Source organism: Kogia breviceps, chromosome 1 (assembly GCF_026419965.1).
Source record: "Kogia breviceps isolate mKogBre1 chromosome 1, mKogBre1 haplotype 1, whole genome shotgun sequence".
In the NCBI taxonomy this organism is placed as follows: domain Eukaryota; kingdom Metazoa; phylum Chordata; class Mammalia; order Artiodactyla; family Physeteridae; genus Kogia; species Kogia breviceps.
Window position 1 is genome coordinate 194091030 of NC_081310.1, and position 25733 is coordinate 194116762.

The following is a 25733-nucleotide window of genomic DNA, read 5'->3' on the forward strand; positions in this document are numbered from 1 at the left end:
GGCCGTGGCCCGTTAGGAACTAGGCCACAAAGCAGGAGGTGGACGGCGGGCGAGCGAGCAAAGCTTCATCTGCCTTTCCTCATAGCTTGCGTTACCACCTGAACAATCCCCCCGCCTTCCGTGGAAAAATTGTCTTCCGCGAAACCTGGTGCCTAAAAGGTCGGGGTCCGCTGACCTACGGCACGGAGAAGGCTCCTTGGCAAAAAGCACTATGCGAGGCCACTTATTCCTTTTTCTTTTTTATTTTATTGGGGTGTAGTTGCTTTACCACTTATTTCTTAACCAAGACAAACTCTCCTCTAAACGTGGTGTGTGTCCTCCATGCCAGGATGCTGGGATTCGAGTCTTGAAAGGCGTTTTTGGTGAAAGCACAGCTACCAGACAACCTGGTATGCACAAAATCACTAGGAGCAGAACCCATTGAAATACAGCATAAGGAAATACACATAATTCACAAATGATGTCGATCACTTTCATCTTCGACTTCCTAACTGTCCTCAATAGAAGACAGACGCAAAGGAGATTTAACTCAGATGTTAATAGTGCAAGAATGCCCCGTTACCAGGATATGATGTTTCGGTGCTGCATAAAAATGTAATTATATTCAGAACTATACTTAAAGATTAAAAGGGGGACTGCCTACCATCCAGCCCCAAATTCAGAATTAGAAACAAAGGAAAAGGCAGGGCGGGGATGAGTTCTAACAGTCTGCTAAAAATGGAAATGTTTCCTGAAAGTTTTTACACATTTCGGCTGTTTTTATTTTAACAGTTTCCTGCAGCGATGACATTGATTTTGGAGAGGGAGGGCCAGAACTCTATCCAACAAATATTCTCTAAGCATTTGCCGTGCGTGAGGCCCCGTGGGAGGGAACAGAGGCCACCGATTTGGTCCTTGCTTTCAACTAGTGGCCTGTCCGGAAGGGGAGAGAAGCAATGTCCAGAGAGTTGTAACGGAGGGCAGGAGGGCTTGAGGGAGACGCCAGGGAGCAGGTGACCTTTGTCCTGGGCTTTGAGGAGAGGGTAGGTTCTTGATAGGGACATAGAACATAAAATACAAAAATAGCTGGGGCAACAGCAGTGAGAACATTCTAGAAAGACGTTTTGGCCTCTCTGGAAAGATTTACACGGGGAAAGAATGTTCTCTTCCTTGTTTTATTAATTTCATATCAGCAGCCAGAATTAACCTCTCCCTTCCCTGGTTTCCAGCACACCTTCCCTGCACGTCCCCAGCAGCTTCTAGGTCTTTCTCTTCTTAATGTTAGTGGTACATGCTCTTGTCTCTCCCTGTGGTCTATGAACTCCTTGCCATCAGAGGCCGTGCCCTATGGAGCATTTTACTCTTTTTTTTTTTTTTTTTTTTTGCGGTACGCGGGCCTCTGCACTGTTGTGGCCTCTCCCGTTGCGGAGCACAGGCTCCGGACGCGCAGGCTCAGCGGCCATGGCTCACGGGCCCAGCCGCTCCGCGGCACGTGGGATCTTCCCGGACCGGGGCACGAACCCGCGTCTCCTGCATCGGCAGGCGGACTCTCAACCACTGCGCCACCAGGGAAGCCCTGCATTTTACTCTTCATGGGCCTTATCATACTGCCCTGCCCTTGGTAAGCACTTAATACATGCTTGCTGGATTGAATTTTCACCAGGCTTTTTTTTTTTTTTTTTTTTTTCTGTACGCAGCCCTCTCACTGTTGCGGCCTCTCCCGCTGCGGAGCACAGGCTCCAGACGCGCAGGCTCAGCGGCCACGGCTCACGGGCCCAGCCGCTCCGCGGCACGTGGGATCTTCCCGGACCGGGGCACGAACCCATGTCCCCTGCATCGGCAGGCGGACCCTCCACCACTGCGCCACCAGGGAAGCCCTCACCAGGCATTTTTTAAAAAATGTTTTAGACAAAGCACATTTCTCGGGGATACTATGTGGCGAAAATGTTGGAATATTAGGGCAGCAGGATTGCCTAAGCACTTGGCGGTTACAGATTTTTAAAAATCTCCTTCCTCTCTGCCAAAAAGTGATTAGAACCTGTGGGAGAAATCCTAATGACGTAAGGTTGGAGGTGTCAAGAGCCGCGGAGGCAATGGAGTGCCCAGCCTGAGAAGAGAAGCCAAGAGGGTGGTTTAGCTACCGCTGTTTTACATTGTAAAGCAGGGGTTACGGGCGAAAATGCCTCTAGGGGTCCGGCAGGGAGCGAAAAGGAATGAGGCTAAGAGAACCCATGGCCCAAGGGTAAGATGCCAAAGCTCAGTGTAGGAGCCAGTGGGGAGTGGTGGGGACTCCAGCGGTGAGCTGGCAGCCACCAGACCCCTTCTTTTTTTAAATTTTTGTCTGCCTTATGTCTTCGCTGCTGTGCACGGCTTTCTCTAGTTGCGGCGAGCGGGCGCTACTCTTCGTTGCAGTGCGTGGGCTTCTCACTGTGGTGGCTTCTCTTGTTGCGGAGCATGGGCTCTAATCACCCAGGCTTCAGAGCCCAGTCTCAGTAGTTGTGGTGCACGGGCTTAGCTGCTCCGCGGTGTGTGGGATCTTCCCGGACCAGGGCTCGAACCCGTGTCCCCTGCATTGGCAGGCGGATTCTTAACCCCTGCGCCGCCACCAGGGAAGTCCCACCAGACCCTTTTCAAGAGAGTAGTCTCATTTAAGTGGAGCCGATTCCTGCCTTGTAGGGAGGCCGGCCAGTGTGGCCAAATCTTCTGACTTTCCAGGAGAAGCTGGAAAATTATAAAATGTTGTCAGTTAATTTTAAAATATTTAAAACCCTCTGCAGGCCAAACCAAACATGTCTAAGGGCTCTATTAGACCCGTGAGCCAGAATTTGCAACGGGGCGTGCATTTTTGCCTCCCGGGGGGACATTTAGCAATGTCTGGAGACATTTTTGATTGTCACAATGCAGGGAGACGCCACTAGCATGTGGTGGGTAGAGGCCAGGGATCCTGCTAAACATCCTACAGTGCAAAGGAGCCCTCTCCCCGACACAACAAAGAATGATCTTGCCCAGGATGTCAACGGGGTCGAGTCAGAGTCTGGGTCTGTGTGGTTCCTGGGGCTGGGCTGATGGATTTGGCCTCAAAATAGGGAATGGCTCAGAGACGACACTGGCTGGTGGCATCAAGCAGAAGCAGAGAGTCAGGGACAGGCGCTCTTTAGAGAAAACCTGAAATTCTGTGATTCAATTTCAGAAATAGGGGCTTCCCTGGTGGTGCAGTGGTTGGGACGCCGCGCTCCCCGCGCAGGGGGCCCAGGTTCCATCCCTGGTTGGGGAACTGGATCCCACACGCATGCCGCAACTAAGACCCGGCGCAACCAAATAAATAAATAAAATAAAAATGTTAAAAAGAAGAAATAGATTTTGATGCCTGCGTGATCTCAAAAAGGACTCCAGGTCAAAGGTCTGTGAAATTCAGCCAAGGAGGACAGTTCCTAATCCGGTGCTAGAACTTGACCTCTAAAGCCTCTATTTCCCCGTCTGTAAAAAGGGGACCCATGTGGCCCCTCCAGCAGGGTCTTGGGAGGATTCTGCTCCCTTAGGAGAAGGACCGACCTCTGCTTCCTTTCTGGGAGGTTTAGGGAGGGAGTTGTCTGCCTCAACTGCCACGCCAAGGACCACTCCCCAGCAGGAGCCCCTCCAGGAGGAATTACCATCTGCTGCCTTTTCCCAGTTCCAAACTGCAGGACCAGCTGCCTTTGGAGGCCTCTGGGAAGGGTTTTCTCAGAGTTTCGCTCACTAGCCTTCCCGTGGACTGGCCAATGGAAGTCCCTCTCCCTGACTTCCACCCACGGTTTCCCTTGAAGGGCGCATCCCCACGAGGCATCGGTGGAGCCAGCCAGGCGCGAGGCCCCTCTCTTTCACCACCATTCTATCAAAGGGAGCCCCCGCTCAGACCTCCAGCCGGCCTGTGTCTCCTCCTCTTCAAATTCCAACCATTCCCCAGAGAAAGCGGGGCTCCCCCTCCCCCCAGAGCTCCCACCTGAGCGCAGCCCAGCCGTCCTGCCTAGCTCACAGCCACGCAGGGCCTTGGGACCCGGCACAAGGAGGTGGAGGGGAGGGCCCGCGGCGGTGCACACAGACAGGAGGGAAACCGAGGCACGCTTCAAAGGAGCCGGAGCCCAGGAGCCAGGCCTGGAGAACCAGCCTGAGGTCGCAGCTGCCACAGGCCTCTCCCCAGGCTGCCATCCTCAGGGTGGCCAAAACCACATCCTTTGATTTCTGATGCTTTTCCTCTCTCCACTGTTCTCTCGCTGAAGAAGGGGCTTGGACCTTTTCTGCAAACAGCCAAACCTGTGGAAGGAGCTGGACATCTACTGGCTTCCTTTTTTCCCTTTCCCAGAGGATCAGCTCCCCCAGGGAAAGTGGGGTGACCTGGAGCCCCGCCTTCAGCTGCGGTGTTCCCAGCGTCCATAGTCGTTGTCCAGACTTCCTGTCCCCTGGGCCTGGACCGTGCCTTTGTCCTCAGATGTCTCGTTTGCAGCTGCCTCTCTGGGGGTCCCAATAGTCTCAGGCCATCTGTTACCCTAACTGGCAGGTCTAGGCCTGAGCAGAGCCCCGCCTAGCTGCCGGGAAGTCCCCTCCTGCTGGAAGGTTGTCACGGGGAGGGGGTGGGGGGGTGGCCGCCTACTAGCCCATGCAGGGGCCCTGGCGGGCCAGCAAGGAGGTCCAGCCATTGACAAAGCCCTTGACGACCAGCCTGGCTGAAGAGGCGTCGTGTTTGCACTGCTCCCCTGGAGAGCCCCAGGAAACATCCTCCAGAACGGAAGCTGGGGGGCCACCCAGGGAGGGGCCAGAGGGCACCTGGACCTCTCATTGCCAGAACCAAGTCAGGACCTGGAGGGGGCCCACGCTCCTTCTTCTGGGGATGGATGCCACAGCACTGCCCCAGTGGTGAACACTTCCAAGGGGTGGTGGCAGTAGCCAGGCCCCGGTGCCCGTCTGAGGGCCTCAGGACCGGAGCGCAAGGGGAGGCACAGGGAGGGCCCAGCAGCCCCCCGCCAATTCTTACTGCTGAGCAGCTGCCAGCAGAGTGCAGCCACCTGACAGCTCTTCCCGAGAGCCATCCGGCCTCCGCCTCCGAGAAGCCCACTGCTTCATCTGCGGGAAAGTCACGTAGAGCCTGAGGGCTCAAGTCAGCCTGTAGCTGGCCGGTGGAGCAGGCTGAGGGGGGGGCCACACACACGCTTCCAGCAACCTCAGAGTCTGCGGGCTCCCACGGATGTCTCCTCACCCAGCCTGGCCGAGCCTAGAGACCCTTTCACTGCTGGCCAGCGTAGCCCCCAGCACGAGCCAGCAGAGCCCACATGGGCAACCAGCCCTGAAAGGCACAGGCCTCCTGAACTTCAGAACATCGTGGAGGGACTTCTGAGAGACCCCCTTGCTGGGGGGCGGGGAGTCCTGGAAGCACCCCAGAGGATGCCAAGCGTGAAACAGCGTGGTGGGCAGCATTGGGGCATGCCTCCCACCCGCTTGGACTGCCCACGAGTGCAGGCCCCAGCGTTTTCGTTCTTGCCCTTTCGCTGTTAAATGTGTGAGGCGTGGCGGAGGGGAAGGTTTGCAGGCTCTGCAGCCAGGCTGCCGTGGTTCAAGGCCCAGTCCTTTCACTCTCTAGCTGTGTGACCTTGGGCAAGGCATTAACCTCTCTGTGCCTCAGTTTCCCGATCAGTCCAATAAGGGGTGATAATAGTTCTTCCCAATGGGTCTGTTCAGGGCAAGCAAGAAGATGGACACAGGCCTCTAGCCCAGAACCAGTGAGCCATTCTTGAGGTCATTACTGCTGCCGTCCTGGTAAATCAGAGAAGCTGAAGAGTTGGGCTCCCAGGCCCAGGCAGAGGGATGTTTGCTTATTCCAGGAGAGCATGGAAAGCCTTCAGCCATAGTTCAGACATCCTTCTGAGCAGGTGGGTGGTGATAAGATCCTATGATGTGAGAAGCCCTCTCCCCTGGGCCCCAGGGGGCCATGACCCCAGGTCTCTAAAGAACTCCCTGAGTGTTACTGCTTTGTTTTCATGACTCACCACTCCCTTCCTCTGGTTCCCATGGCAGCAGCTGGTACCCTGCTGGCTTGGACAGCTCCGGTGACCCCTGTTGACCCCCAGGGATGCCAGTGTTCCCAGGCTCCCTGGCCCAGAAGCCCAGCTGTGGCCTGAGCTCGAGTGGTACCCAGTGCTTCCCTGGAAGGGGAGCAACCCTACCCCCACCCCCAGGCCGGCCCATCACTGGAAGGGGGGTTTGAAACGCAGCCAAGAAGAGGCCTTCGGCAACGCCCGGAACGTGAAATAAATAAATAAATAAATAAATAAATAATCAGGGTTGTCTTGGCTGATGAACGGTCTCTGCCTCGAGGACGACTTCTCCCCCTGTCTGCCCTCCCTCCTTCCTCCTTCTCCGGGCAGATCCATCCCAGGCAAACGCTTAATAGCCCCATTTAAGGCTTTTCCTTTTCACCACGGAATTGAGCTGCTCCTGCCATTACGAGGTTTTCAGCTTCTCTCCGAAATCAAATTACTGACTCCATTTAATTTTTTAAAAGCTTGGATGATTTCCTTTCTTGAATCGGAGCCGTTACTCCAAGCCCGGCCCCCTCCCCATCCCCCCCGCCCCGCCAGGCGTTTCCCTGGGATGGTCGCCCCCATGCCAGGGCAAGCCTGACACCTAGAGGGGAAGCCAGCAGGAGGAGGACCAAGCCTCTGACCGTTGCCCTGGACACCTGACTGGGTGGCCTGGACCGGTGAGGAAGGAAGGCCTTGACCTCCTCTAAGCCTGGCTCAGCTCATAGGAGCCCGTGGCTTCGGGGCTACAAGGTCTTCAGAGGCTGGTGGGGAAGTCGTTTAGAGCCCAGCGCTGAGGTCGTGGGCTCACCGTTGGCTGGTTCCCCGGATCACTTGCCTTTCCGTAGAGCGTCTCCTGGACCCTACGGCTCGGTTACGGAGCGCGTCCTCTGTGCAGACACCGATCCAGCTTGGAAGGGAAGGGTGAATCGGACAGAGAAAGGCCCACGTGCTCGTGTGTGAAGGGCCAGGGAGACCGACAGTAAACACACGCGTGGATGTTTTCACACCGAGTGCTCTGAAGAGTCCTACCCATGCAACGTCGGTGGGGGCAGGTTGTGGGCTGCTTTGGGTGGGATGGCGGGGACGCCCCCCCCCCCCCCGAGGAAGTAAATCTGGAAAGGGCTGGGGCAAGGGTAGCCAGGCAGAGGCACGGCAAGTGCCAGGGTCCTGGGGAGGGTTGGAGGGACTGAAAGACGGCCATGCGACAGGAGGAAGTGGAGGCGACCAGGGGCCTGCAGGGCCTGAGGGCTGAGGTCGGAGCCCAGCTTTATTCTGGCTTTAAAAGGCTGGACATCAGAGGGACAAGAAGAGCAGCCGGGGGACAAGGTGTGGGGGACGAGAGAGGCCCCGTGAGAAGTGACTCCAAGGGGTCCTTGTTGAGGGCCGTGCCATTCCCGCCCTGCACCTGGAGGGCTCAATGGAGGTGGCCGCTGTTGATGTTTGAGACGCGTCACATCTACCCCAACACCGGCCTGCAGTGTTTCTACTAGGACTCAGTCTCTGTTTCAAGTCTGTCTCTCCTCCGCCCCCAGGGGAGGCGGAGGAGAGACAGACTTCCCCTCTTCATCTCTGCAGAGACACTCAGCTTGGGGAGCTCGCAGACCAGGGGCACATACCCACCCCAGAAAGCCCCGCCAACCAGGCTGACCCTTTACCAATCCCGCTCCCGTTTAACCACCCGCGCCCTTGGAGATGAGACACCAGGAGTGGAGTTAATGAAATCGCCTGCCTCTACCTGGCATAAATGGCTCTTCACCCCCCAGGCGGGCGGCGATTTGCAAGGCTGAGAGGGTCTGGGCATTAACTGTTCTGGGCACTCTTCCCAGCTCAGCATTCGGCGCAGCTGGAACAAACCACTTTTCTTCTCTGCCTTCCCTTTGCTCTGCTCCGCCTCGGCTCCAAACCCGGACAGTCGTGTTGAATTAGAAAGTGATCGGGGTTCTCCGGAGGTCTCCTGTTCTCCCTCAACACGGGACGACCCCAGATCTGTGACCAGGGCTCCGGGCCCTCCAGGGCCTGGGTGGCTCCTGGGTCTGACCCACAGTCATGCGTACACGTGCGCCCGTGTTTTCTCTGCCCTGGGGACCTCCGGTTTTCCTGTTGAGACCTCCCGGGCCGGTCGTGCAGTCATTTGTTTATGGCTGACAGCTGACACGTCTGTGATCAGTGAAATCCTGGCCGAGGGCAGCTCTGCCACACCCGGTCAGCGGCCTGCCAGGTGGGATCTCAGGCAACCTGGGATTTGGAGGTAATTAGAAATCGCGCCCCCACTCCCCACACCGCCCCCGCAGCTTGGATCCTCAGCATTCCCCACACGACTCTGTGTGTCAAGTCCAGGGTCTGTGATGCGTTTATTGTCCTCCTCTCCTGTTACAGGGAACAGCCACTGGTCCAGTTTCCCTGTTGGGTTTTCCTCCTTGAGCCCAAAGCCAGTTTTCACGCCCTGAAACATCCAGGCTCCTTGTTCTTCCCTCGTTGAAGGTCTCGAATTTCCAGATTTTAGATGCTTCCCACGTCAGACCTCTTCCATCACAACACACCCTTTCAGCCTTAGCTGCAAGTCTCTGTTGGGTATTTGAATATTACTTAAACTGGAATTGGAGTCATCAATTTAGTAATCCTCCAAATTACTGCGTAACCAGAGAGGCAGCGTGGTGGGGAGAGCTTCCTTCTGGGTGTCCTGCCCCAGCTGTGTGACCTTGAGCAAATGAGTTCACTTCTCTGAGCTCCTGCTTCAGCACGGGGCTTTTGGAAACAGGAGTAGCTGGCCAGGCAACCTCCGCTCTAGGGTGATGTGGGGGGCAGCCCCTGAAGATGACAAGTCAGAAGTCTCTAATGCAGCTCTGAGAGAACCCCTCAGCCCGGAGGGTCCACCCCCCCCAGCTCAGCCCACCTCCTGACACCCCCACTGCCGGCCTGGTCTCGGGGTGGGGCTGCTGGAGACCTCAGGCCAAGCCAGTGGGGGGACAAGACGGGGTGATGCGGACTGATGCTTATTCCCATGGAGCTGGCTACAGCCCAGACCCACCTGGCTCCACAGGTGACCTCCCCCCCGCTCCTCATTCCTCCCCTGAGGCCCAGGCTGAGCTGTCTCACATCCCAGATCTCAAAAGCCCCGGAACGGTGCTTCTCAGAGTGGGGTCCCCGGACGAGCAGCATCAGCTTCGCCCGAGAACTCGTGAAAAATGCAAACTCTGGGACCTACAGTTCCAGAAACTCATGGGGTGGGACCCAGCAATCTGTGTTTGAACAAGCCCTCCAGGTGATTCTGACGCACATGGCAGTTGAGGACCACAGCCTGGGAGAATCTGTGCCAGGGACACCTCCCAGAGTCAGAGAATCCCTCCGCCTTCATACACTAGCAGTACTTGTACTGCTACAACGTCCAAGTACTTTCCACCTCTCTCTGCTCACGGCATCTAGCACCATCCCTCTGGGGAAGAGAGGAATTGTTCTTCCCATTTTACAGACCAGGAAACTTGGCCTTACCCAAGGTCATGCAGCTAATAGGAGAGAGAACCAGGGCTCAAACCCTGGCGTCCTCATTCCAAGGCCAGGGCTCCCTCCTGCACACCTTGGGTCTCTGCAGCTCCTTAGACCGAAGGAATAAACACATGTCCATTGGCGAGAGAGGAAATTCCTCCTTACAGCCCCCTCTCCCCAATTTCCAGCTGCAATCCCAAGAGAAAGCATCCCGGAAACATAAATTTTGCCTGACGGCTGAATAAGAGCTCTGAAAGGAGTTACACGTCAGGGAGATGGGACTTTATTTCTCAATGAAATAGCCTTTTTATGGTTGGAATAAAAGTGCCAGCGGGAGCCTAATGCCAGGAAGTAGTGAGCACATTTGATAAACTCCTTCAGCCAGGGGTGGGGCAGCCCAGGAGGGGGTGCCGGAGAGCGGGCCCCATGTTTCCAGATGCGAGTTTCTATTTAGGTTAGAGTCTGGAGGCTCCTGGGGTCCCTCTCGCGGACCCTGCAGCTGGAGGCGGGCTGACCCTGGACCAGGCCAGCTCCTTTGCTCAGCCGCTGGGTCCTGAGCGGGGCTGCAGTGTGGAAAGCAGGCAGCAGGGGGCAGCATAACCCACCGTTCCAGCCGGGAGAGTGGCCGCTGAGTGGGGGACAATGGCAGCGGGCGTCTCAGAGGCTTTGCCCCCAGAGGGGGTCAGCAGCAGCCCACTCCCCCGTACCCTGGATCTCTTCCTCCTCCCTGGGCCCTTGCCATCCTCAGCCCCTTCGAAGGACAGTTTGTCACCCTTACCCTGCCTGCAGCCCCTGCCAGACCCAAATCTTAACTGGGGTGGGCATGAGTGGGGGGTTGGAGTGTCTCCATCCCCATGCCTACCGTCCGGCCGGTTTCTAGAAACTTCTCCAAGCTTGGTTTTGGACCTGATTAACCCCTTGGCTTCCTTCTGAGGGACCTCTTGAGGGGTTCAGAGTGTCTGTGTGTGGGCGGGTGGCTTTTATGGGTGGGGGACCACAGCCTTCATGGTCCCCGGGGGCAGGAGAAAACCCTGAAGGACAAAGAGAAAGCGAGGAGGCCTCCTCATTTGAGATTGTGGGTGATTGGCAGGTTTACGGCCTCGGGAAGGTGCGTGGTATTCCGCACAATCAAGTCATTTTTAAAAATAATCTCCCTGCTTAAGTCGTACATGCTGCTAATTGCATTTTAATAAGTCTCTTAAAATCTTGCCATATTTTTTAATATCCTAATATTAGGTAAGTGATTGCGGGGGACACTGGAGGGCGCGGGGAGTTTATGTAAGGGAAGGAGGGCTGTAGTGAAGCTGGGGGTGCCAGGGGCCAAGTGGCCCGTGAGGTGTGTCTGTCTGTGTTACGACGTGTGTGACGCGGGGCGGTGAGTGTGTGTCCATCTGAGAGCGGATATGAAGTGTGCGTGTGCCTGTGTGTGTGAGTGGGTGTCCGTAACCAGGCTTCCCCTCTGACCCAGTCCATCCTATCCTCTTTTCTCCTAGGATGAGGGTCCTGAGCTCAGAGAGGGCATGTGATGGGCCCAAGGCCATGTAGCGAGCGAGACCCATGGGGGAATTCCAGCCCCAGTCTTGTGAGAGTCGGGGAAAGGCCACCGTTGCCCCATCCCAGTCACGGCACCTCTGCACACAGCATTCCTCAAACTGCTGACTGACATGCAGAGGGAAAAGGTGGGGAGCTTCCAATGGGAGGTCGTGGGCATCCCACAGTGAATAAGTGCAGAGCTGGGATTTGAACTCACAGTCGGCTCACGTGCCTGGGAGAAGCTCTTAACTATGATTGGATGGGAGGCTGAGCTGAGGTGCAAACGCTTCCTGCATCTCCAAGGATCCAGGACCCATGAGGACCAAGGTGGGAGCAGCCGAGGGACTTCTGGAGGTCCCCTGAGGCCCCCACTGGCCTGGCCTTCCTCTTCCCCCCTCCCCCTCCTGCTCGCCCCTCCCCCTCCCCTTCCTCCCCCTCCTCCTCCCCCCTCCCCCTCCTCCTCCTGGCTACATGCCACCGGCCGGGTGGGAGGCACATGGTGAGTGAACTTCTGAACAGGAAGTCAGGGTCCAGGTCGTCCCAAATCCCTTTTCATGTGGTTTCTTTAATCCCCCGGGCTGGGTTTCAGAAGCGTTTTACAGTTTCAGTTTTACAAAGCTACGCTCCCTTTAATGTTGGCGTTTTTGGGGGGGGGGGGCGGGGAGAGCGGCTTCAGTCAAAACATGTGTGTTTTACATCAGCCAGCTGTGGACTGCATGGCCCGGGGAGGGGAGGCGGCAATGTGGCCTCCAGGCTCGGAGGCCCGGATGGATGCGGCCGGCCAGCCGGCTAGGGTAAAGCCCTGGAGCCCCGCTGGCCTCCCTCCGTCTTCCCACCTCCCTGCCTGCTTCCTTCTCTCCTGTCCAGGCCTCCATGGGGTTTGCCCCAACCAATGGGGCCAGGGCACCCTGCTTCTAGCCCCCCTGGCCACCTGGTATCCTCCTCTCGCCGATGTGGTCATTGTACCGGCTCCTGTTCCCCAGACACGGGCAACTGATATGCCACATCCTCCTATACTTACTTAGCATCGTCCCGCAAGTCAGCGCACCTTTCTTACTTACGTAGACACCACCTAAGCAAACACATCCGTGAAATCGTGGGCTGGATGTGCTCGTCGCAGTTCTCTGGTCTAATACCCAATAGAACAAATCTCTAACAGCTAAAATAGAAAGAAAAGGCTGAGTACCACCTAAAATCATCCTGCCAGCCATGCATGCTTTGGGAAATCCCTGGAAGAGAAGGTGAAGGTCTTGAGGTGAGATGACCTGCCCGGGGTCCCAGGGTTGATGGGATTTCCAGGCAGCCGGTCTGTCTCCAAGGCCCGTAATTCCTCCTGCTCCGGCACGTCTGTCTGTAGGGCAGGCTTCTTGGCCCTGGAGTTTCAGACTTTGGAGGAGCCACCTGGGGCTGCTCTGAGCTGAGGAGAGGGCCTGGCAAGTGTGCTTGAGTGAAAAGAACACAAACTTTGGAATCCCTCAGACCTGGCTCCAAATCCGGGCTGCCCTCCTTCCTAAGTGTGTGACTGTGAAGAGCCTGGACCTCCCCATCTGTGAAATGGGGGCGGCCACGGGTGAGGGTCAGACGTGTATCTTGGAAGGGCCTGCATCTGCACGCCCGCAGACCCAGCGGTTGCCCAGGAGCACTCGGGACCGGGGTCTTACCCACTTTGCTCTCCTCTGCAGCCCTGGCGGCACCGCGTCTCCTCCCTGACCCGTGAGAGGCAGCAAGCTGTCAAGCGGGAGAGGACCAGGAGTGAGGGGCGGGCCTGTGTGGGGCTCACAGACCCCCTCCCTCCCCCACCATGTACTGAGCAGCGTGAACAAGCGATGTGTGTGCAAGGCCGAGGTGCCCAGTACGGTGCAGCCAGCGCCCCGTACCGGAGGAGGACAGAGGTGGGTCTTCCTCCAAGGTGGCGTGGCTGGGAGAATCCAGAGACTGTCTGGACAGGGATCAGGGCAGAGGACACCCAGTCCAGGCTGCCAGGGCCATATGGGGTCTGAGATTGCAGAAGCCACGTGCCTGGTACAGCAGATGTCCTACCCCCTGCTGCTCTAAAGTGCTGCTGCCCCGTGGCCTCCGGTTGCACGCGGAGGGGTCGGCCGGCTCCGCGGGCCTGAGTCAGGGGAGGGGCCCACTAGGATCCCAGATGTGACTTTGCATCCATTACGGCAGGAGGTCCCGGAGCATGATACCTCTGGCCTGAGCTGCCATTCTTGGTCCAGAGACGTCAGTGGTCAAGGTCAGTGGTCCTGCTTCCCCCCAGGCCAGGGCCTGCCCCCAAGGGACCTAGGAGAGAGGAGGTAGGAGCTGAGGCCAAAGCCTGAAGGATTAGCCCTGGGGGTGGGCACTCTTCTAGCAGCTGGTTCTCTTCCGTCAGTGCCTGGGAGTGGTTAAGAGACCCTGCAGTACTTAGCAGTAACGATGATGGTGGTGATGATGATGCTGGTTGACGTGTACTGAGCTATTTCCACATGCCAGTCACCACGCTAAGCACTTTACATACATCATTTCATTCCATCTGCTCTGCGAAACATACTAGGAACAGCACCTGGCACACAGTAGGCCCTCAATAAATACTGGTTGGGGCTTCCCTGGTGGCGCAGTGGTTGAGAGTCCGCCTGCCGATGCAGGAGACGCGGGTTCGTGCCCCGGTCCGGGAAGATCCCACATGCCGCGGAGCAACCAAGCCCGTGAGCCATGGCCGCTAGGCCTGCGCGTCCGGAGCCTGTGCCCCGCAGCGGGAGAGGCCACAACAGTGAGAGGCCCGCGTACCGCAAAAATAAATAAATAAATAAATAAATAAATACTGGTTGAATGAAAGAGGCTTAGAGAGGTAGGCGGATCCACCCAGCTCTCAACCGCCGCCATGCTCTTGCTGCGCTTGTTCGTAAGGCCTGACCACTGATGGCGGACACTCAGGCATTAGCAGAGGAGAGATTCGAGGCTGCAGGCTCCCCCGCATCCTACGCATCACGCCTACTCCGTCCTCTGCCTTTTGGGTGGGTCCGTCTATGGGAGGGCAGATCCCCCTGAACGGAGGGTGCTTCCAAGCCAGCCAGGGGAGAAACGCCCTTGGCCTGGGGCCTCTTCTGCTCTCGCCTGGGTAGCGAAGGGCTGGCCCTGGCCTGGCTGCAGCTGCGAGGGCCCAGCTAGGAGGGAATCAAAGGCAGCCGTGTGGGCCCCGCTTTCATCTCCCGGCTTCAAAGAGGTGCAAACAAACTCTGTCCCCGTGCCAGGCGGCAGCAGCAGCTCCCTCCTCGAGGCCCCAGACTGCTCTCCCCCTCCTCCTCCTGCTCCTTCCTGGAAAGCCAGCAGCGTCTCAATCCCAGCGGCACCCCAGAGGGGGCTTGACTCCTGGCTGTGCAGGAGGAAAGGGGAGGCTTTGCCAGACTGAGGTCAGGAAGGCGCTGGGACCCTCGCACCTGTACGTGTTCCCACTGTGGGCCAGGCTGGGAGCTGGAGGCTTACACACCCGTGCCCTCTGATCTCTATTGAACCTTCCAGTCTGGGGCCGTGCTGTCCAGTACGATGGCCACACGTGGCTACTGAGCAATGGATGTGTGGCTAGTCCAAAGGAAGATGTGCCGGAAGGGGGATGTGCACAGGATTTCTCGGGGCCAGTACAAACAAAAGCATGTCAGACATCTCATTCATTATTTGTACACCGATGGCATGCTGAAATGCTAGTATTTTGGAGATATTGGGTTCAAAAAGTATGTTATGGAAATTAATTTCACCTGTTACCTTTTACTCCTTTAAACGTGGCTACTAGGAGATATTACATACATGGGCCGCTGTATTATTTTTGGACCCCTCTGTTCAGACAACATTCGCATTTTGCAGATGAGGGGCCGGAGGTCCCCCAAACCCACAGGGTTTTGGCACATGACTGCCTGGAGGTACTCCGTAAAAATTCTATGGAATGAATGAACGAATGAGTGAATTTCTAGTGCTGGCTTCGGGGGAGGCAGAGAGGAACCCTGTCCCCTGTTCCTGCCCTCAAGGAGCTCCCAGTCCAGAGTCTGGTCCCGTCGGGGGGAGGGGTAGCGGTGGGATGAGAGACCCCAGCTCACTGGGTGCTCCTGGCCTCTGAGATTACGAGGCTCCTGGGCCCAGATGCCGGCTTCATTACTTACCAGTTGTGCGACCTTGGGCCAGCTACTTCACCTCTTCCCGCCTCAGCTTTCTCATCTGTAAAATGGGGATGGTGATGGCGATGGTGATGACGATAGCTCCTTCATGGGGTTGCCGAGAAGATAAAAGGAGTTCACACACTTTAAAGGCTTGGCTTATGGTAAGTGCAGCGTGTCACTGATTAGTGATAATTCGGGACAAATGCTACAGAGCATGTATCACCCGGGTACCGTCAGGCACTGGAGACAGAGCCACACTCCCAGCTGATCCCAGAGGTGGGAGTAGAGGGAACTCTCTGACTTCCCCTCCACATCACTCCTCTGTCTCCACGTGGGTGGGTGCCTGCAGTGCCTGCTCTCTGGGGTCAGTCATCCCCCATCTCCTCCTGTCCCATCAGCTCTTTGCGCCCTGACCTCCCCCCACCCCGCACTCTGTACAGCTCTGTCCCTGAGGTCCGGCAACCCCCGGAAGTGGCTTCAGGACTATTTCCTTTGGGGAGAAACGCCCTCCAGGGAAACATGCCTTCTCTGGCTCACTCTCACCAAGGACCTCCCAGGGAGGGCTGGGTGTGGGGGTGGAGGAGGCCGGCACATTGCCTGACACAGGAGGCCCCTCCCCAGGAGGTGAAGGGGGCAAGGCACGGGGATAGCGGGGTTCCTAGGAGAGATCTGGGTCAGACCCGGTAGGATGCAGGTGGGCATCACCAGAGCCAGGGCACCCCAGAATTATGGCCGGGAGGTACATCTGGGGGGCAGGGAGATGACCCACCACGTTCATGAGAGCGGTCAAGGGGGGATCCACAAGGCTGCCGGGGGACTCCTCCGTGAGGGGCTTGCTGCAGGCTGAGGGGAGGGAGGGGGGAGGGGTCTGTTCCCACAGATGGGGGGGCGGGGGGCCCAGAGACGGTAGCAGGAAGTGAGACAATTGGAACCAAACAGGACCAATGTGAACCAGATGTGATTAGGGTTGGGGGCTCTTGCAGGAGGGCTGGGGGAAGAGCAGGCAGCAAAGCATCTGTTCCCACCTCCACCGGGCCAGAGTGGCTCTGCAGCGCCAGTCAATGAGAAGTAATGACAGCTACCCCCAGGAGGTGATTTGCGTTACTGCCCCCATACTGCCCCGCAGCCATTCTCTGGGGGGGCGGGGGCTGGGCAGGAACCGTGGGTGGGGGGTGAGGGGTGGGACCAACAGCCCCCAGCCCAGGGGGTGCTTGGGGGTCCCGGCTCTGGACTGCAGAAGGAGCTGCTTCCGAGTCTCCTGCAGCTACTGTGCAGCCTTCTTGGAGTCTACGCTCCTGTTCCGGCCACTTCTCGCAGGAAGCCCTCCCTGATTCTCTGGTTAGGTTAAGCACCTCCTCTGGGGTCCCAGAGCTCCTACTGTTTACTGCAGTGGATTATAACCACCTCTTCCAGTGAGCTGCTTAGACATCCCCCCACCGTGTTCAGCATTGGTCTCAATAAGGTAACCCCTTATTGGCCATACCCTCCAGCGCCTCCAGGCCTCTCTGGACCCTAACCCCTCCCTCAAGTCCACCCTTTGACCCTCCTAGGGTCACTTGAACTTTATATATGTATATATTTTTAAAAACTGGTTTTTAAAAACTCATGTGAGTTATCCAAGAACAAGCGCTCATTGCAAAGATTACAAACCATACAGAAGCATAGAGAGTAGAATGTGAAAGAACCCCTTTACCTGCACTAACCCAAGTTCACTCCCCTTCCCATGGCAACCACTGTTAGGTCTGGTGTAGGGCCTTCTAAAACTTTTTTTGTGTATGTGGTAAAATATACATAACATAAAATTCACCATTTTTTTTTCTTTTTTTCGGTACGCGGGCCTCTCACTGCTGTGGCCTCTCCCGTTGCGGAGCACAGGCTCCGGACGCGCAGGCTCAGCGGCCATGGCTCACGGGCCCAGCCGCCCCGCGGCACGTGGGATCCTCCCGGACCGGGGCACGAACCCGCGTCCCCTGCATCGGCAGGCGGACTCTCAACCACTGCACCACCAGGGAAGCCCTAAAATTCACCATTTTAACCATTTTTAAGAGTGCAGTTCAGTGGCATTAAGTACAGTCACAGCGTCGTGCAGCCATCACCACCGTGCACCTCCAGAACGTCCTCATCTTCCCCAACTGAAACTCTGTCCCCGTAAAACACTGACTCCCATCCTCCCTCCAGCCAGCCACTGACAACCACCGTTCTACTTTCTGTCTCTGTGAATCTGACTACTCTTGGTTCCTCATAAAAGTAGAATCACGCAGCATTTGTCCTTTTGTGGCTGGCTTATGTCACTAGCATAATGTCCTCGGGCTTCACCTGTGTTGTAGCGTGTGTCCGAATTTCCTTCTAGATCTTTTAAAAAGTCACCCACACGTGTAAATGTGCATACACGTGTACAAGTGTGTTTTATCCAAAACTGAAAGCAAGCAACACATCTGGCTCTGTGACTTGAGCTGGCTTCTCCCCCCAACCCCCAAAATGTCCCGGAGATCTCTTCACAGTAAAGACTGACCTCATTCTTTTGAAGCGCTGCATAGTATTTCACATTTAGTTGCTTCCAGTTTTTCCAGTGAGAAGCAGTGTGGCAGCAAACATCCTCTTTTGAGCTCCTTGATGGGTGTTTTTTCAGGCTGCGTTCTTAGAAGTGGAATTGCTGGGTCAAATATTATGTGCATTTTAAAGATTGATAGATGGTGTATATTAATCATTTCAAATTGCAACTCCACACCTGGCCTCCGGGATCAAGAATCTATAGGGCAGAGTCCAAATGCAGTGAAATTGGGAATTCCCTGGCGGTCCAGTGGTTAGGACTCGGCATTTTCGGGCCTGGGTTCAATCCCTGGTCAGGGAACTAAGATCCCACAAGCTGCACGGTGTGACCAAATCAAAACAAAAACAAAAAACAGACAAACAGAAATGCTGTGGTTTGGTGTTCAAGGCCCTTTATAGCCCCACGCTTGCTTCTTCCCCCAGATCTATGGCCCCTGCATGCACCTGTGATTTTCAAACTACAGGTCATGACCCACTGATGGGTCATGATGTCAATTTAATGAGTGATGACTAGCACTTGAAAAAATAGTAAAACAGGATCAACTAGAATAGAAAACATCAAAGTGCACAGCATGTAGTGGGATGGGTACTGCTGTGTGAAATTTTTATTCATTTAGGTATATGTGTGTGTTACAGGTAAAATGTGTTTCTCACTCTGAAGCTGTGGTCAAGAATTTGGAGAAGCACTGCCTACATTTCTGCACCAGCCAGACACCCTAGCATGCCTTTGCCCACATGTATCCTCCTATGAGGTGCCCTCCTCCTTGGCTCCCCTTGTCTCTTTCCCACCCTTCAAAGCTCAGCTCAAATGCCCCCTTCTCCAGGAAGCTTTCCCTTTCCTCCCCTTTCCTGGGGGAATTCTCCCTCTGGCTCCTGTAGCTCTCTGTCTCAAGTCCTCCTGTGGCAGCTGAGCACACACTGCCCTGCAGGATGGGTGACCAGGCCTTCCAACCAGATGGTAAGCTTCTCTACGAAGGGGCCTGGCTGACACCTGTCTCCATGTGGGTTCTTACAGTCTGTGTGGCCTTCACACGGAAGGGCTGGAACCAGACTTATAGCAATAACTAGGATGACACTGGTGTTGGTATCCGTGGTCATGTGCTGGTGACAGTAACTTGTGGTCATCGTAGGGGGCCGTTTTCATGCTCATGTGGCCACTCTGCATCCTGTAAACTCTCTTCCTAGATTTGAGGTGTCTCCCACTCTACGAGTCCTGCTCCACCAAGGTAGAAATCAGAAATTCACTTTCCAGGGGCTTCCCTGGCAGTCCAGTGGTTAAGATTCTGCACTTCCACTGCAGGGGGCACAGGTTTAATTCCTGGTCGGGGAACTGAGATCCCACATGCCACACGACTTGGCAAAAAAAAAAAAGAAAAAAGAAAGAAATTCACTTTCCAGCCTCCCTTGCAGCTAGTGTAGCTGTGTGATCTCACCTCCATCAATCAGATACAGACACAGGGTTCTGACAGGGAAGAGGCACTGGCAGGCTCAGTGCAGATGAGTTTGTCCGAGCCGGATGGACAGACAGCCAGAGTCCAGTGGCAGCAGGGGTGGGGTCCCGGCAGGGGCTTCCCTGCCCACCTTGGTGGTGGGAGCCGCCATACCTGTGTTCAGTGACAGTAGCAGAAGCCTCGCCACTAGCCCTGGGTGCTATTCTAGCCTCCAAGTCTGATTCTGTGGTGCTTCTGGGAAGTTTGTGAGTTACCATATGCCCCTTATTTCAGGTTTATTGAAGTATAACTGACATCCAGTAAAATTACCCTGTTTCTATGCACAGTTCTATATATCTTGACAAGCTTACACAGTCTTATAGCTGCTGCCACAGTCAAGATGTAGAACATTTTTGTCACCCTCAAAAGTTCCCCAGTGCCACTTGGTAGTCGATCCTGGTGGTGTGCTAGAGCTGACTAGTGCTCCCTTGTAAGCGTCAATTGTTGAATTTTCAGAAACTTCACAAGCTGATTGTTAAACACAGCCCTCATTAAATGTTAAATTATATAAACCTACCAATAACTTATATTAAAAACAGCCGTGGGCTTCCCTGGTGGCGCAGTGGTTGAGAGTCCGCCTGCCGATGCAGGGGACACGGGTTCGTGCCCTGGCCCGGGAAGATCCCACATGCCGCGGAGCAACTAAGCCCGTGAGCCATGGCAGCTGAGCCTGCGCGTCCGGAGCCTGGGCTCTGCAACGGGAGAGGCCACAACAGTGAGAGGCCTGCGTAACGCAAAAAAAAAAAAAAAAAACAACCAAAAACCAGCCGTAATAAACTCATTACTTCCTAAAGATTTTGCTACATTTTACTATTTATGCTTGCGAGATTATGTTATTACATCAGTTTGGTAGAAATACTATGTAATGATAGCTCTTCTCAACTCTGAATTCAGTGACCTCATGTTGGTGAGGGCATTTGCACCAGAGAAATTATACTCCTTATACAAAAATTAACTCAGAATGGATCAGTGACCTAAACATAAGAGCCAAAACTATAAAACTATTATAAGAAACATGAGAGTATATCTTCATGATTTCAGATTTGGCAATGGAATTCTTAGATTTGACAGCAAAAGCACAAGCATAAATGAAAAAAATAGATAAATTGGACTTCACCAAATTAAAATCTTTTGTACATTAAAGGGCATTATCAAGAACACGAAAAGACAACCTATGGAAAATATTTGCAAAGCATGTATCTGATAAGGGTGTAATATCCAGAATATCTTAAGAACTCTTACAACTCAACAACAGAAAGACACAAAATCCAATTTTAAGTAGGCAAAAGAATTGAGTAGACATTTCCCCAAAGAAGATACACAAATGGCCAACAAACATATGAAAAGATATTCAATACTATTCATCACTAAGAAAATGCAAATTAAAACCCAGTGAGATGGGTTTCCCTGGTGGCACAGTGGTTAAGAATCTGCCTGCCAATGCAGGGGACACAGGTTCAAGACCTGGTCCGGGAAGATCCCACATGTCGCAGAGCAACTAAGCCCATGCGCCACAACTACTGAGCCTGTGTGCCACAACTACTGAATCCTGTGCGCCTAGAGCCCATGCTTCACAACAAAAGAAGCCACCACAATGAGAAGCCCACTCACTGCAATGAAGTGTAGCCCCTGCTCACTTCAACTAGAGAAGGCCCGCGCGTAGCAACAGACCCAATGCAGCCAAAAAAAAAAAATTAAAATCTTAAAAAAAAAACCCAGAACCTAGTGAGATACCAGTTCATACTCACTAAAATGGCTATAGTAAAAAAAAAAAAAGGGAAAATAACACATGTTGACGAGGATATGGAGACATAGGAATCCTTGTATATGGCTGGAGGGAATATAAAATGGTGCAACCCCTGTGGAAAACAGTTTGGTGGTCCCTCAAAAAGTTAAACATAGAATTACCGTATGACCCAGCAATTCCTTACCTAGGTATACACTCAAGAAAAATGAAAATATATATCTACATAGAAACTTGTATGTACATGATTATAGCAACATTATTCATATAGTCAAAGGGCGGAAACAACCCAAATATCTATCAATGGATAAACTGATAAACAAATTACTGGGGATCTGTACAATGGAATATTATTCAGCAATGAAAAGGAATGAAGTACTGATACATGCTACAACTTGGGTGAACATTGAAAACGTTATGCTAAATGTAAGAAGCCAGACACAAAAGGTCACATATTGTATGGTTCCATTTATGTGAAATATCCAGAATGGGCAAATCCATAGAGACAGAAGGCAAAGCAGTGGTTGCCAGGGGATGGGGGAGGGGAGGATGGGGAGAATTTGATGAGTATGGGTTTTTTTTCAGGGACGATGAAAATGTTGTGAAGCTAGAGAGAGGTGGTGGTGGCACAACACTGTGAATGCACCAAACGCCATTGAATTGTACACTTTAAAATGGTACAATTGTATGTCATGTGAATTTTACTCAAATAAAAAAAATATGTGCTACACATCTTTTATATCAGTAAGATTTATAATAAGCATATACATGGGTATACACATGTATACCTATATACACATACATACATTTACATATATATACAGAAAATCTCTCACTTGTCCTGAGCTGCTGTTAAACATTAACAGAACATCACTGATGCTGTTGAATCCCCTCCTCTATCCCCAGCCTCCTACAACCACTCATCTGATTTCTTTTGCTATAGATTTGTCTTTTCTGGAATGTCATATAGATTGAATTATACAGTATGTAGCCTTTTGAGTCTGGCTTCCTTAACTTACCATAATCCTTTTGAGAGTCATCCATGTCATTGCATATACCAGTAATTTGTTCCTTTTTATTGTTGAATAGTATTCCATTGAATGGATATACCATAATCTGTTTATCCATCCACCTGTTGATGGACATTTAGATTGTTTCCAATTTTTGGTAATGAATAAAGCTTCTCTAAACCTTCACGTATAGTTTCTTTTTTTTTTTTTTTTTGGCAAGGACATATATCTCAATTTCTCTTTGGTAAATACCTAGGAGTGGGATTGGTGGGTCATGTGTTAAGTATATGTTTAACCTTATAAGAAACTGCCTAACAAGTTATCAAAGTGGATGCACCATTTTGCATTCCCACCACCAATGTATGAGAGTTCCAGCTACTCTGCACCCTTGCGAGCATTTTGTATTGTCAGTTTTTTTAAATTTGAACCATTCAAATAGGTATGTAGTGGTATCACATTATGGCTTAAATTTTCATTTTCCTAGTGACTACTGATGTTGAACATGTTTTCAAGTGCTTATTTTCCACCCATATACCTTCTTTGGGAAAGTGTCTATGCAAATCTTTAGCCCACATTTTTATTGGATTGTCTCTTTTCTTATTTTTGAGTTTTGAGAGTTCTTTGTATATGTAGTTACCAGTCTTTCATGAGTTGTGCATTTTGCAAATATTTTCTCCCAGTCTGTGGCTTCTTTCTTCATCTTCATAACAATGTCTTCAAAAGCAGACATTTTAAATTTTGATGAAGTTAAATTCATCAATTTTTATCTTTTATGATCTGTGCCTTTGTCTTAAGAGATCTTTGCCTAATCCAAGGTCTTAAAGAATTTCTCTTATGTTTTTTTTTTCTTGGAGTTTTCTAATTCTAGGTTTTACATTTAGATGTTTGCCTAATACCTTTCCACTTAAATCAGAGTGGGTTCTGTTGTCTGCAACTGAGAACACAGGCTGGTATGGAAATGACGGTGTTGGTGGTTATGGTGATGGCATTGGTGTTGATGGTCTGGCTGGTGGGGACAGTGGTACTGGCAGTCATGATTTGATGATAGTGTTGGTGCTGCTGTTTAGGATGGAAATAAGGGAGGTGTTGTTGATCAGTTTCTAAGTGAAATCCTACTGTGGTGCAAAATCCATGGCAGCCCTGTCCACTCTAGACAGAGTTACTGTTTGTCACCAACTTGTCCCTTCTCATTAAAGATCCATGCAAATTGCAAACTCCAGTTTGTCAATCTCTTATAAAATGAGAGAGATGGAAATTTGGGTGAACCTTAATGTTATTCCCAGGAATGTACTAGAGACATGCTTGTAGAAGTATTCAGAGGTGGCCATATAATCGTGTCTGTTGCATCATTGTCTATGGTAGGAAAAAAAAAAAAAGAAAAGAAAACAGCCTAAACGTCCACCAGTAGAAGAAGAGCTAAATAAAAAATGGCCTATCAACATTGTGGAATATTATGCAGCCTTCAAATAGAATGAGATAGCTCCTATGGAATTCCATGGAAAGGTACCCATGATATATTGCTAAGTGCAGAAAACAAATTGTAACAACATATACCATCTCATTTTTTAAAAAGTGTATACAGATGTTGTGTGTTTGTACCTGCAAAGAAAATGTCTGGAAACACACAAGAAACTATTAACAGTGGTTCCTCCAAAAGAGACTCCTCACCTCACATGCTTCTGATCTGTTTGAATTCATTGCCTTGAGCAATTACTACTGTAATCTAAAAAAGAAAATACACACAATCACACATACACGGTGGGGTGGGGAGAGATTATTCTTTTTATTTGAGAAATGCGGGAATAGAGGCATGTGGTGCGGATGTTGCTCTGACTTGCCCAGGTGGGTGGCACAGGGAACTGGTGGTTGGGGGGGAGGAACTGGCTAGACAGGAGTCTTCCTGTCTGGTTTTCCAGTCTCTGCCCGACCCCTGCCTTCCTCAGAAGCCAGCAGTCCTGAATCCTTGCCTGTCCCAGGGCGGAGCTGACCTCTGAGCGCTGGTCAACCACAGAGGTGTGACAGAAGGTTACAGCCACGGCCAGCCAGTCTTCAGCTTTGCCTCCGGTCTCCCTCTGTGGCCTTTCTCATCTCCCCAGGTGGAGGTTCCCGGAGCCCTGAGGAATGTGGCCTCACAAGCCCAGTGAACACTTCTTGCTGGCTGAGGTGGAATGCTGTGTAGAGGGGTTAGCTGAGCAGCGGCTGAGGATGAGGAAGATGGAGGAACGTCTCTTGGCACGTGGCCTGGGGTCCACCTGCATCAGGAGCCCCTGGGAAGTCTGTTAAGAATGCTGACTCCTGGGGCTTCCCTGGTGGTGCAGTGTTTGAGAGTCCGCCTGCGGATGCAGGGGACGCGGGTTCGTGCCCCGGTCCGGGAAGATCCCACGTGCCGCGGAGCGGCTGGGCCCGTGAGCCGTGGCCGCTGAGCCTGTGCGTCCGGAGCCTGTGCTCCGCAGCGGGAGAGGCCGCAACAGTGAGAGACCCGCGTACCGCAAAAAAAAAAAAAAAAAACAACGACTTGATGAAGAATGCTGACTCCTGGATTCCACCCCTGACCCGATGAATGGGAAGCCCTGAAGAAGGAAATAAAATCTTGGGTCTGATGGGATTTGGCGACAGCAAACACTATGTGAGACGCAGCTCTAAGCTCTAGTTCTCAAGCCGGCTGTTGGTCAGAATCACCTGAGTGCTTTAAAAAATGCAGGTGCCCAGGTGCCACCCCAGAGACTCTGATTTAATTGGCCGGGGATGTGGCCTGGGCTTTGGTATTTTTTCAAAGTGCCCCTGCCCCCCAAATTGCCAGTCTCCCTTTCCAGTGACACCAGAATCTCTGGGCTGGGACCCAGGCATCCAAATTTTTTCAAACTCTACAGATGGGTTGTATGTGCAGACACGCTCGAGAGCCGTTGGTGTGGAGCCTCAGTACTCAAAGCGTGGTCCTTGTAGGAGCAGCCTCAGCATCACCTGGGAACTTGTTAGAAATGCAGAATCCCAGGCTCCAACCCAGAGAGATCCCCTGCCTCAGAGCCTGCATTCTATCAGGATCCCCGGGTGACCCGTGTGCACGTTACAGTCGCACAGAATTATAGTTATAGGGAAGCTTAAGAGGATTTAGCTGAAGCAGGACAAAGGCAGGGGTTCCCAACATTAGGACAACTTGGGAGTTTTAAGAAAATCCTGTTGCCCACGCAGGACCCAGGCCACTGCAAACCTGTGCGTCAGTGGTTTTAATGTCCCCAGATGATTCCAACGTTCAGGGCTGAGGACCACTTTGCAGAAGGTGTAGCTGCGGCAGGGGTGCAGGATAAGGGCAGTGTTTGAGGAGGTGGTCCCTTCCCAGTTCAGGGCTCCTGTGGGGTCAGCCTGGATTTCATTCCACGTCCCACATCCTGCGACCTGGGGCAAGTTAACTCCTCCGAGCCACAGCCTCCTCATCTGTAAGATGGGGATACCGACAGTGCCTGCCTCCAAGGGTGGCTAGGACGAAGTGGGGGCAAAAACCAGGACGTCTGACGCTCAGTAAAGTTCTTCATGTCAGCTACGACTTTTGTTATTATTTGGCAGAAATTCCGGTATGTTGAGTGGAGCAGAGAGGGTTAAGAGCAGAGAGTGGGAAGGCAAACCCACCACGCCAAAGTGTGAAGTGCGGGCCCATCACTTAACCTCTCTGAGCCTTGCTTTCACATCAGCACAGGGAACCCTACTCAGTACTCTGTAATGACCTATATGGGGAAAGAATCTGAAAAAGAGTGGGTATATGT

General features: G+C 52.9%; 1 protein-coding gene across 1 annotated transcript in view; it reads left to right on the forward strand.

Moving 5' to 3' along the window:
• The window catches only part of C1H1orf127 (chromosome 1 C1orf127 homolog), a 115841-nt gene that overhangs the window by 9069 nt on the left and 81039 nt on the right, over positions 1 to 25733 (forward strand). The window contains 4 exon segments of the mRNA XM_067026368.1: positions 4445 to 4574; positions 4577 to 4766; positions 4769 to 4886; positions 5214 to 5416. Coding sequence (XP_066882469.1) covers positions 4445 to 4574; positions 4577 to 4766; positions 4769 to 4886; positions 5214 to 5416 — 641 coding nt within the window.